The sequence below is a fragment of the Trifolium pratense genome, linkage group LG7, assembly GCF_020283565.1.
Source record: "Trifolium pratense cultivar HEN17-A07 linkage group LG7, ARS_RC_1.1, whole genome shotgun sequence".
Taxonomy (NCBI): Eukaryota; Viridiplantae; Streptophyta; class Magnoliopsida; order Fabales; family Fabaceae; genus Trifolium; species Trifolium pratense.
In genome coordinates this window covers 56,833,392-56,846,613 of record NC_060065.1, presented here as the reverse complement: position 1 = coordinate 56,846,613, position 13,222 = coordinate 56,833,392, and the positions used below count along the sequence as shown (strand labels likewise).

The window sequence follows — 13,222 nt, the reverse complement described above, 5'->3', positions numbered from 1 at the left end:
AATTTAAATTTTTACGTTTCTGATGGGTTGCACCAACGAAACTACCTGGTTGCCGGAAATAGTCCGCAAGTAATACATGAATTTCTTGTAGTGATACATGATGATATTAATTAATTATTGCAAGATTAGATCAACTCAAAAATAAATAATTGTAGTCCACACCATGGACATATTTTACTTCCCCACGGTAGAATATATTATGGCCCCGTTAACATCAAGTTTTCAATAATTTCAATTACACGACGAGTTAAATCAAGTTTGAATCCCATGATTGATGCTAATTGGCAATTGTAATCAACTCAAGGTGGTTTTGAATAATTAAAAATACTTTTGTGTGTTTGATTTCAAGCATTGTTTTAGTAGTCGGATGGTTAGAAATTCACTTTTTAAGGTAAATAAATAGGAGTATCATAATTTGAACCCTAGTTAGTCCCTGCACGCAATATTTCTACCAACTGAACAATATTCACGGAGACATTTCAAGCATTCTTCTAATTAATAGAAAAATAAAAGTAATTTGTTCTATTTTTTAAATAGTTAATTATCATATACTTTTAAATTTATTTTATATTTATACATAGTTTTTACTTTTTTTACCTTAAATTAAAATTAAAAATTTGTTAGAATGTACCATAGTTTCTCAAACTCTCACGTGTTAGATTGCATTTTGTAATTAAAATGCATTGCTGGATACACAATCTGGCATTATTTTCTGGCATGGTGGATGTGGATATGTTTGATTTCAACAATTAATTTCAATTCAACCAAGTAAAGTAAAGCACTCCTTTTGTCCTCTCCACCCAAAAAAGCATAGGCTAGCTTCCCCCAATAATATGATACATAGTATTAAAATATAACAAAATATTATAAAGACATATAAAGTAACACAAAATAACAAAGTATTATAAAGACATAAAGTAACACAAAACATTTATGCACACTATTACCATATTGTTGATTCAATATTCATTTCTCATTCTCATCCTTTCCTTTCCCCCCACTATATATAACCTCATCACCCTCCTCATTCTTGTCCTCAAATCAAATACACATCTCTTCATATATCTCTCTCAATATCTCCCTCTCCCTCTCTCTCATAATTACTCTCTCTCAAATTATTCCAAACAAAAAAACAATTTCTATAAAATATAAAAAAAAATGGAAAGCAATCTACCAGTGATGTCAAAGAGAGTATGGAAAATGGTACGTGTGGTATTCTTCATGTTAAGAAAAGGCATATCAAAGGGCAAATTAATGATGGGACTAAACATGATGCTCAAACGCCGTGGAAAGCTTGCCGGAAAAGCCATTGCCAATTTAATGTTCCACCATCATAGCCACCACAACAATGGCGGCTCCACCTCAAGCAGCCGCTCCCATGATTCACACCACCAATTCACTAGGGAGTATGAATTTAGCTGCAGCAACACTCCCCACCACTTCTTTCCAATAGGGAAGCGTCACCGCAGCCACAACAATTTCTTCACTTGCGCTCACGTGCCATCTACACAGGATGATGATGTGGCAACAATGAGTGCAATGAAGGCAGTGTTAGAGATGCTTAACAATGATCAAACGATTGTAGAAGCATCTCCAGCACTGCCCGGATTCGGACGGAGTCCAATGGTGAGGCAATTGAGGGTGACTGACTCGCCATTTCCTTTAAGAGAAGATGATGAAAAGGACAATCAAGTTGATAAGGCAGCTGAAGATTTCATAAACAGGTTTTACAGCCAATTGAGAAAGCAAGATTGATTGATTAATTAATTCAACCTACCCTGTTTAGCTAATAATTAAAGTGTGATCGTTTGTTGTGAATGTTAAGTAACCATTTTATTTTCATTTTGGTTATTTTCATGATATATATAATCCAGAGTTGATATGCCTATATATGTTGGAGATTTATTTGTCACATGTGCTTAATTTATTTTAACTTTTTTTTTAATAAAAAAACAGTTAATTTTGTCAAAACATAAAATAGAAAATAGGAAAATAAATTATAAATTACAATATGTTTGGCCAGTAATTAATCCACATTCCCTTTTTTCTTCTTAATAATCACTTTATTTTTTGGCACAACTTAATAATCACTTTTAAATTATAACTTTATGTACGCTCCTATTTGGAGTGCTTTTTGAGTCTAATATATGGCCTGTGGGAATTGATAAATGAGTTTTGTTTGTTCATATAGATTACACGGCTCTTTCTAAAATTTCTCACAAAAAAAAAAAAGAAGAAAAAAAAGCTCTTTCTTAAAAGGAGAACAATTGAAGAAAATATAAAGGGAAGAAACTCTACATAGGACATCAATCAAAAATTAAAATATGTGTAAAGGGTTCAAAGCATAGGCTTGCTGTGTTTGTGTTGATATTTAATTTCATTATAATCAATTGAAATTATTATAAAGTATTTGAATATATATTACACGAGTTAATTAACCGATAATGGGTCCCCTGTGAGTTTATCTCAATTGATAAGTACATCACATTTTATATGTAAAAACTAGAATTCGAACCCAAACACTGTATTTATCCATTATAAGATTAAAATTTCAAGTCACTAAATTACTAAAACAAATTAGCCGATAATGGTATATATATATTGTACTTTTAACAAACATATATAGAATCTTTCTGAGGTACCCATTTGTACACATATCTTTGTACTAAAAAAGAATTTTAATTTTATCCAAAAATAAAAACAAGAATCTCAATAAATCTTTTGGATTTAGGATATACTCTCACCTTGCAGAATTTTGGGTTTTAATATATTCAACATTTTTTTCTTCCTTTCAAGTTTCTTCCAGTTTTATTCTTGCTTTTAACCTCTCTTGTCTAAATATTTAATTAAATATAAAATAATTACATATAAATAAAAGATAAATAGACAATAAATTATGCCGTTAATTTTTTAAATGAAAAAACTAATCATCTTAATTAAAAACATGTGTTTTGTTTGTGGGGAGATTTTGAAAGATTTAGCTACATGGTAATTGGTTAATGTGAAATTGGAGTGTACAGCAACAACATCCCACTTCGTTGTCCTATAGCTAGCTGCTGCTGGTCCCCTCCAAAATTTTGTTGCCTTTCTTCTAGCATACACACTTTCTCTTTTTATTTTAAATCCTTTTCCTAGTTTTTAAAGATGAGAAATATATACTTTCCTCAAAATTAGATAGAGAAATATTTTGTACCAAAAAAAAAAAAGAGAAATAAAAAATGTTCTATTTAAGTTGTTATGGTTCTTTAAAAATAATTAATTGTTTTACTTTAATGATCAAATTAGTAGTATCATTTATTAAAATATTTTTAATGTAGTAACTATAAGTCAAGTGAAGTTCAATAAATAATTAAAATTAGTTTGGCAGATGAATTTATAAAGGATGTGGTAGATTTTGAATTTTTCTTAAGTCGGTTCCAACTTTAACCGGCCTAAACTTAATAAAAAAAAATCAAAATTTAGTTCTAAAACATAGAGCCGGGTATACGGACCAAGGTCCGCGGGCCGACCCGTTTAACCCGCAGCCCGCACGGACTTAAGACCAAATTTTTTTGGCCCGTTTACATTTTTGCCCGTGTGGGTTGGACCGTTAAAACCGCGGGTTATGCGGGTTAAATCCGCGGGTTCGCGGGTTAGCCCGTGGCCCGCCTTCTTTTTTTTATATAATTAATTACAAAATTTATCAGATATAAATAATTTTGGTCCATGTCCAAATTCAAGTTTCTTAACCACAAAAAAAAAAGACTTAGTCTAAACCCTAATTATAAAAAACAACAACACACTTCAATTTTAATCACGTAGACAACAACACAAAACATCAGGATTCAAACATGTTCTTCTACTTATAATCTTTTGTTCTTTTTCAACATCTTTTACTTTGTCTTAGCTGTATATACATTTTCTAGTATTTAAAATATACATGTCCAAATGGATAGTTATTTTTCTTGGAGGTATTTTCCGCTATTATGTTTTGAATAATTTGGTTTTCTTGATGTGATTTAGTTAAGTTGAATCTGTTAATCTTTTTATGCTTTTTTGGGTACATGTAAAAAGTTTTTCTCACTAAAATGGACAGTACAAAAATGACGATAAAAATCAATTGAGTTTGATTTTAGTTGCATTACTTACAAAGAGAAGATAGGTAAATTCAATGATATCACAAACTTTATTTATTTTTATTTGTTAGTTACAATTTATATGTTATAACATAAAATTATTAATTAATATATTTTTTTAAGCTTTCATTATATCAATATTTTACTAATTTAGTTTATTTTTTGAAATAAAAAGTGATTTTTTATTTTTTTTGGTAATAGTCCGCGGGTTAACCGTTTAACCCGCGAGCTTATGCGGACCGGACTCGGACTTAATATTATAACTCGTTTATATTTGCCGACGGGCTTGTTCGCCCCATTTAATATGCGGGTTTATGCGGGGCGGGTTAAACGGGGCGGGCTAGCCCGCATACCCAGCTCTACTAAAACATATATAATTATATTATTTTAAATTAAAATAAATTATAGAAGGTAAAAGTGAATTTTAGTTAAAAATAATAAGGATAGAAATGGAAGAAAAAAAATATAAGTTATAAGCTTATAAATTACTTGTTGAAATAGTATATAAAAAATAAGCTATAAGTCAGTAAAATAAACTACAAGTTTGTGATGAAAGACTAAACCAAATAGATCTTTTAACTTATAAACTAATACAAAATATTAAGTTATTAGTAAATTTTTGGCTTAAATATGTGATAAGTCCCTGCAGTTTCACCTAGTTTTGGTATTAGTCCCTGCAGTTTTTTTTGTTGGTTTTTCATCCCTGCAGTTTGAAACAATTTTGGTATTAGTCCCTCTGTTACTTCCAGCCGTTACAAAAAAGAGCACTTAACGGAGTGCCACGTGGCCCAATCAATATGAGCCACGTGGCACATTAAAAAATACAACTTTAAAATTTTTTTAATGTAAAGAAAGATAAATGATTGCATAAAAGAGGGGTTTGGCTTAGTGTCTCCTTCTACTTCGTGAGTAGCAGCCATGGCCATGGGAGAGAGATTTTGTGACCTTCATTTTCTTCAACAACAACCAACTTCTTCTTCTTCTTCTTCTTCTTCTTCTTCTTCTTCTTCTTCTTCTTCTTCTTCTTCTTCTTCTTCCACACCACCATCCAACTTCATCTTCTTCATCAACCACACCACCACCACCACTACGAACACCACCACCACAACCACCACCACCACTTAACTCTGTCATTTTTTAAGCTTCAATTTAAAGCTTCAGTTTATTCATTATCCTTTATTGTCTATGTTTAAATCCAAATGAAATTACTTAAAATAAAATTTGATTTATATAACTCCTTCAGTATTTAAAATACACTAATAGTTGGTAACATATAGCCATTAATACTCAAAATACACCAAGAGTTGGCATTATAAGCCACTAATACTCAAAATACATCAAAAGTTGACATTATAAGCCACTAGTACTCTATACACTGAAATTCAGTTGGCAACATAGGCCACCATAATACATAATACATCATTTTTGGAGTTTCACCTTCTTCTGCGGTCCTGCGTACTTTCTCTTCTTTTCCTACAATAATAGATTTATCATTGAATCAGTTACAAGAATGGTTTAAATCTATATAAAGTACAAAAAGTTTTAAATTTGCAATAATACTTTTTTTGGTGCAGTACAAAACATTGGCTCAGTAGTCTGTTTTTGAGAAAGCACACAAGGAACAGGTTGGCTTTGAATTTGAGTTGCACAAACTGAATCTATACCAAGTGCACGTTCTAGTTCCTCGACTGAAGCTACAATTACATTGTCATCATTTTCATCTAAAAGGCATTCAATTGGTGCCTTAACAACACGTGCAGTACTAACTGCGGTAGATGCAGTTTCAGCTGCATTAGATGCAGTACCAACTGCGGTAGATGCATTAACAAATCCATTAGATGCAGATGCATTTTCAACATTTTTCTTTGGTTTTCTCTGTCATAAAAAAAATACAATCAGACCTAGCATTATGTGAAGTTCTACTCAGTGAAATAAAAGCTAGTAAATAACCTTATACCTGTCTGCGTTGTGCATCTGAGTTCACTTCTGTGCTCTTGCAACCCCTGGTATTATGACCAGGATTTCCACATTTTGTACACCTGTTAGGCGCAGGCCTTTGTTTTCTAGGCTTTGCATCTTCATGAGCATCCCTTCTTCTCATCTTTTTTGGTCTACCAGGACCTCTCTTGTATTGTGGGGGTAACATATCTTCAACTTCAACTTCAGCCTCAGGCCACATGTCTTGACCATTAATAGCGCTAACACTAAAACTATAGCAAAGTTCATATGCCTCCCTTGAATAATAGTGATCAACAAAGTCCTCAGGATTTTGGTTTGAGAATCCCATAGCTGAAATGGCATGTCTACATGGTATGCCTACTAATTCCCAAAAGTTACATGTACAAGTTCTTTTGTCTAAATTAACAATAAAACTACTAGCATGTTGATGATGTTCAACCTGAAATTCAGTTTCACTAGACAAATGTGAGCACCAACCTGCACTAAGTTCAACTTCCCTGTTCAATCTCTTCATAGGTGTAGGCATTATCCTTTGTTGGTACTTAACATTTTTATACCTTAAAGTTGTCATTCTATTCATCAGATAAATTCTAATCCATTCACACATAGTGATAATTGGTTTATCCCTAGCAACCAAGATAGTACTATTGAAAGCCTCAGAAATATTATTCATTAGGACATCACACTTTGAAAAAAATGAGAAAGCATGCTTACACCACAACTTTGTTTGATGTCCTACTAGCCACTCCCATGCCTTTGTATTTACTACTTTCAGCTCTGACATTTTCTTCTCGTATGCTTGGATGTATGTTGCCTTAGCTGCCCCCATCATGAGATCTCTAATTTGAGTGCCTCCACCAAATTTTTTCTTAAAGTTAGCATATAGATGCCTCAAACATAGCCTGTGTTCTAATTTTTCAAACATCTCTTCAAAAACAGGAATCAACCCCTACCATTAATGAAATAGGTATCTTTAGCATACAAAAACACAAACAACAAGCATGCAACAAAATATATAGCGTAAATATAGGTATAAACAACATTTACCTTTTGTTGATCAGAAATGAAAACCCATCTTTTTTCTTGTCCAATATCCTCTAGTAGCAACGTCAAAAACCATCTCCATTGCATATTGCAGGTGTACTACTTGAACTACCTCCCACTGTATGATTTAAACGAGTCTTCAAGTTGTACGTCTGCCCATCAACCATCATTCTTGTGGGTAGGAATTCTGGATCAACATCATCGTCACTCGAACCAAATCCATCATCCAACCCTAAAGCTCTCTCATCTTCACTATCATCAAAATGAATCCCTTTTGCTTCATCTTCACTGCTATTAGTCTCATTTTCGTCACTGCCCTCACCTTCTTCATATTCACCAGCATCATCATTGACACCAACACGTATACTCTTGTCCCCAATATTATTAGGTATATCATTATTAGCTTGTAATTCAAGACAAATAGGAGCATCCACAAGGCAAACATTGTTACCAACATCATGTTCAACATATATATGAGCATCAACTTTGTTGTTTATGGCATAATCAACAATATCATCGGCATCTTTGTCCAACCTTAACATTTTGTAACCTAATTCAACCTCAACTTTCCACCACATTCTGAAACTATTTTTACCGTATTTTAGCTTTCTCACAATACCCTCTGCTTCCAAATAATTCCATTTGTCCTTATTAATCCCCTCAATTACAGTTACACTACCACCCCTATAATACACAATCCAATCTCTTACAAACTGACCCCCATGATGTACAACTATGGTGAAACTCATCTTTCTGTACATAAAGACAAAAAAGTAATCAAAGAACGATAAAATAAAAACCTTGTACATAGAAAACATAGAAAAACACATGTTCAACTCAAACCAAACAATAAAAAAAATTGGTCAAGACAATAATAAAGCATTAAAACTAGGCTCACATACAAACAAATTGTCCCCACACATTCAATTAAAAAATCAAAAGCAACAAAGGTAAAAACAGTTTCCCAAATAAGAAAAATATTTCCCAGAAGAAGACAAACGAACCATAGAAGAAAATATAAAAGAAAGACGAACCATAGAAGAAAAACGAACCTTTAAGCAGTTTTTTAAACATGACCAACCATGATTATGTGATTATCATAAACCCTAGCAAATTTTCTTGCCTTCGTTATGTGATTTTGTATAACCCTGCAATGATTTATGAACACTTAAATAGACCTTAATATAATAATAATAATATAAATAAATAAATAAATAGTAATGGTAAAAGAAATATTAATAAAAGTGGTGTTTTTTAATGTGCCACGTGGCTTATAAGGATTGGGCCACGTGGCACTCCGTTAAGTATTCCTTTTTTGTAACGGCTGGAAGTAACAGAGGGACTAATACCAAAATTGTTTCAAACTGCAGGGATGAAAAACCAACAAAAAAAACTGCAGGGACTAATACCAAAACTAGGTGAAACTGCAGGGACTTATTACATATTTAAGCCTAAATTTTTTTATCCATAAACATATAAGCTTTTATAATAAACCGTTAAGAATAATGGTAAATTGGTAATTAGTTAGGTAATAGTTTGTTAGAGTTGGTTAATCCATACATTGTTCTATATGAGAGTCAATATTGTATTTTCACTATCTTTTATCAAATATAAATCCTTATAATTTTTACTATCTTAAAAACTTTCTAAAATTTTCTCAATTTTTCCCAAGCCATGCCTTAACATAAACTATTCTACTAAACCGAACTCTAGGGTCTTGTAGCTTAATGATTAATTTATGATTGTAAAAAAAAAATTAAAATGTCGATTTCAGTGGCAAATGATTAAGTCGAAGTGGATACTGCGACCAAGTCATTTTAACTTTTTTAATAATAACAAAAGGTGGCAGCCCATAAAGCCAAAAGCTTAGGTTAGTGAAGTGTTTGGTTGAAACTTGAAAGTACTACTCTGTCCCAAAATATAAGCAAAAAGTGATCAACTAAAGTGGATGTATTTGGTTAAAAATTTAGTCCAAATATATTCATTTTGGTTGATCACTTTTTGCTTATATTTTAGGACGGAGGGAGTACAAATTAAGGATTTGAGAGAGATTAATTGGGAGACATGTGTAGTTTTTGGAACTTCTCACACTTGTTTACCTTTTATTTTTTGACAACTGTTAATATATGTTTTAAAGTAGATGTTAAAAAACTAATTATAGAAATATTCATAAATAAAGTTAAAATATTTTTTTATAATGTAAATTTTTTATTTATGAATTTCTTAATATGTATTTTTAATGTACAAATTAACAGACCCTCTGGTGCAAGGTGTGATGATCTAGACACCTAAATGCTAATCATATATAAATGTGAAAAAAAAAGTGGTTTATATAGTCACGAACCGCGAACCGTAACGTAATTCGGAAGAGAGAAAAATACATAAAAGACCAATCAAATAAATTATCAATTTTTTTTTACACAAATAAAATATCAAATTTAAAGGACTACAAATGTAATTTTTTTCGGGTGAAATATATTGCTGGCTGCACAATCTAGAAATTATGGCTTGTGCTTCTACCAAGCAAAGTAAAGCTCTCCTTTTGCACTCACCAAAAGCAGTGGCTTCCACCACTATAACAAAATATTATAACAATTTATTAATTATAAAGACATAAAGTATTACAAAACATTTATACACCCACGGGTTATTCTATTCTATTACCATATGGTTGATTCAATATTCATTTCTCATTCTCATCCTTTACTTTTCCCCCACTATATATAACCTCATCACCCTCCTCACTCTTGTCCTCAAATCAAATATATCTCTCTCAATCTCCCTCTCCCTCAAAATCATTCTCTCAAATTATTCCAAATATAAAAACAATTTCTATAAAAAAAATAAAAAATGGAAAGCAATCTACCAGTGATATCAAAGAGAGTATGGAGTATGATACGTGTGGCTTTTTTCATGTTAAGGAAAGGCATATCAAAGGGTAAACTAATGATGGACCTTAACATGATGCTCAAACGTCGCGGCAAGCTTGCCGGAAAAGCCATTGCTAATTTAATGTTCCACCATCATAGCCACCACAACAACGGCGGTTCAACCTCAAGCCGCCGCTCACACCACCAATTCACCTCCTCAAGGGAGTATGAGTTCAGCTGCAGCAACACCCCTCACCATTTCTTCCCATTAGGGAAGCGTCACCGTAGCCACAATAATTTCTTCACTTGCGCTCATGTGCCAGCTACACAGGATGATGATGTGGCAACAATGAGCGCAATGAAGGCAGTGTTGGAGATGCTTAACAATGATCAAACAATTGTAGGAGCATCTCCTGCACTTCCTGGATTCGGGCGGAGTCCAATGGTGAGACAATTGAGGGTGACTGACTCGCCATTTCCTTTAAGAGAAGATGATGAGAAGGACAATGATCAAGTTGATAAGGCTGCTGAAGATTTCATAAGCAGGTTTTACAGCCAGTTGAGGGGACAAGATATTGATTGATTGATTAATTAATTCAAACTACCTTGTTTATTTAGTTGATAATAAGTCATGTGTCATCGTTTGTTGTTAATAAATCATTTTCATTTTTGGTTATTTTCAATTTTTAATGATATATGATCCAGAGTTGATATGCCAATTATATGAGGGAGATTTTATGATTGTTCATGTTATGTGTTTGCATGTTTAATTTAATTTTACTTTGCTTATCAACAATTTACAGATATATTTATAAGGAGGTTTTTTTTAGTATTCTAAAGTTTTTTTTTTTTTTTTATAACAAATATATTATAAATATTAATATAAAAACGAAAAAAGTACAATAAATTCAGAAAAACAAAAAATTCTCGAAATTAAAATACACTCCACCAGAACTCCAACAATCTCTAAGGTAAGATGAGATAATCTTCTAATAAAGTTTTGTCAGGCACGTAAAATTAATTCAAATTTATATTTATTTTAAAATAATTAAATATTTTTAACAAGTGTTTTTTCTTTATTTTATTCTATTTGAGTCTAATATGGCTCGAGGGAATTGACTATTATATTGTGCATGCTCATATATAGACTATACAGCTGTTTCTAATATTTGTGGAAAAAAAATTAAAAAGCTCTTTCTAAAAAGGAGAATAATTGAAGATGATAAGAGGAGAAACTCTACATAGGACATCAATCAAAAATTAAAAAATGTATAAAGCGTAGCTTAGGCATGTGTTTAAATTATTTCATTATAATCAATTGAAATTATTGGAAAGTATTCGAATATACGAATTAATTAACCGATATATTATGTACTCTAGTCTCTACAAACAAATATAGAATCTTTCTGAGGTACCCTTCGTACTCGTTCACATCTTTAATTGTAAGAATTTCAATATTATCCAACAAAAATATTTTTCAATAAATCATTTTGATTTTGGATATACTCACGAGCCATAACCATGCACATGCACCATGCAGAATTTTGGTTTATAATAATTAACATTCAACATATTTTCTTCCTTCCAAGTTTCTTCAATTTTAATTATTGCTTTTAACCTCTCTTGTATCTTTGCCTTAATCAAGTTAATGATATTTCATTATTTTGCGTACATGTTACAATATAAAGACAAGATTCGGTAACAAATTAATTAATGTATTAGTATATTATATACTATGTGTTTTGTAGGAAGATTTTGAAAGATTTAGCTAAATGGTAATTGGTTAATGTTATTGGTTACCTTGATTCTGTATAAAGTTAAATTGGAGGTAGTGTACAGCAACAACATCACCACCACTTCGTTGTCCTAATATGAATCCACCATGTCCAAGTTATACTATATTGCTCTATTGCTAGCTGGTCCCTTCAAAAATTTTGTTGCCTTTCTCAACTTTTACTTTCTTGCACACACACTTTCTCTTTTATTGAAAAAGTTTTTCCAATCAAGTTTTTTAAGATCAAAACACTTTTCTCAAAATTTGAAAAGAAATACTACGTACCCTCTCGGTTCCGTTTTGTAAGACCTCATTTGACTAAATATACTATTCATATGTGTTGTTTTGACCGTATTTTTCTAAAAATATATAAATGTAAATATTATCATATAAGATCTTGTTTGATTTGTTTCGATGAATGTTTTTAAAATATCAAATTTTTATAATTTTTACTAATAAAAAATTAAAAATATTCGTAATCAAAATTATGCATTGACATGCGTGCACTAGTGAATGAGTTCTTGGGATAGAGGGAGTAATAAGTAATTCTAAGAAACTCTATGTTTTCTTTTGTTTCGTGCTGACTAGTCCACCGATATTGACATTAGAGAGAAACGAATATGAGACTTTGAAAGAATCACACTTCAAGATCTTAAGTCAACACCACTAAACTAACCCAAATGAGTTTAAATCTGAGTGATATATAACCTAACAATAGTATTAATTATTCAGGTAATTTCTTTTGACGCTCTATGACTTTCTTAAACATCATCCGCTACTCAAATAGTAGACGTTGTTTTTTTTCTAAAATTTCATTTTATAACATCCACTAAAATTAAATAGCATGTGAGTAAAAATATGATGCACGAGAAGCTTATAAGGCGCAAAAAAAAATATTAATGCTAAATTCCTAATGTTGATAAACTAAAATTGTAAAAAAATAAAATGTCAACTTCTGTGAAAAATTAAGTGGAGGTGAATACCTGGATTATTGTTTCTTGTAGGAAAAATGAAACACTCAAAAGTGATAGGCGAGCAAAGTCGTTTTTAACTTTTTTCAATCACAGATAATTAAAGGTGTGGCAGCCCATAAAGCCAAAAGCTTAGGTGAAGTGTTTGGTTGAAACTTGAAAGTACAAATTAAGGATTTGAGAGAGATTAATTGGGAGACATGTGTAGTTTTTGGAACTTCTCACCATTATTGTTTGCATTTAAATTTTTGACACTCTATTACATAAGCCCATTTTTCTTTTATGACTTATAGGTCTTTTTTTTAAAGTCACACTAGATTTAATTTAGCGATGAAAACTTTATGTAGTAAATATGAGGTCCTAGATATTTAATCATTATCGGTTCCATTTTATATAAAAAAAAGTCATAAATACTTTGATAAACTAAATAAATTTCTACTTTAAAGAATAAATCTATAAAAATAACATTCATTATCAATAAATTTATTA

At 31.4% G+C, this 13,222-nt stretch overlaps 3 protein-coding genes across 3 annotated transcripts; 2 read left to right on the top strand and 1 right to left on the bottom strand.

Moving 5' to 3' along the window:
* The first annotated feature begins 1,026 nt into the window (after window positions 1-1,026).
* LOC123898917 lies at window positions 1,027-1,905 on the top strand. Its single transcript, XM_045949954.1, has one exon. The coding sequence runs from the start codon at window positions 1,159-1,161 to the stop codon at window positions 1,753-1,755; it is 597 nt and encodes a 198-aa protein (XP_045805910.1). The 5' UTR covers window positions 1,027-1,158; the 3' UTR covers window positions 1,756-1,905.
* A 3,415-nt stretch (window positions 1,906-5,320) lies between these two features.
* LOC123898916 lies at window positions 5,321-8,272 on the bottom strand. Its single transcript, XM_045949953.1, has 5 exons — window positions 8,171-8,272; window positions 7,122-7,871; window positions 6,073-7,023; window positions 5,676-5,990; window positions 5,321-5,588 (listed from the first exon to the last, which is right to left on the bottom strand). Exons 2-5 carry the CDS (start codon window positions 7,203-7,205, stop codon window positions 5,535-5,537), a joined length of 1,404 nt encoding a protein of 467 aa, XP_045805909.1. The 5' UTR covers window positions 7,206-7,871; window positions 8,171-8,272; the 3' UTR covers window positions 5,321-5,534.
* Window positions 8,273-9,859: 1,587 nt separating this feature from the next.
* Window positions 9,860-10,792, top strand: LOC123898147. Its single transcript, XM_045949036.1, has one exon. It carries the CDS (start codon window positions 9,969-9,971, stop codon window positions 10,569-10,571), a length of 603 nt encoding a protein of 200 aa, XP_045804992.1. The 5' UTR covers window positions 9,860-9,968; the 3' UTR covers window positions 10,572-10,792.
* Window positions 10,793-13,222: the final 2,430 nt, after the last annotated feature.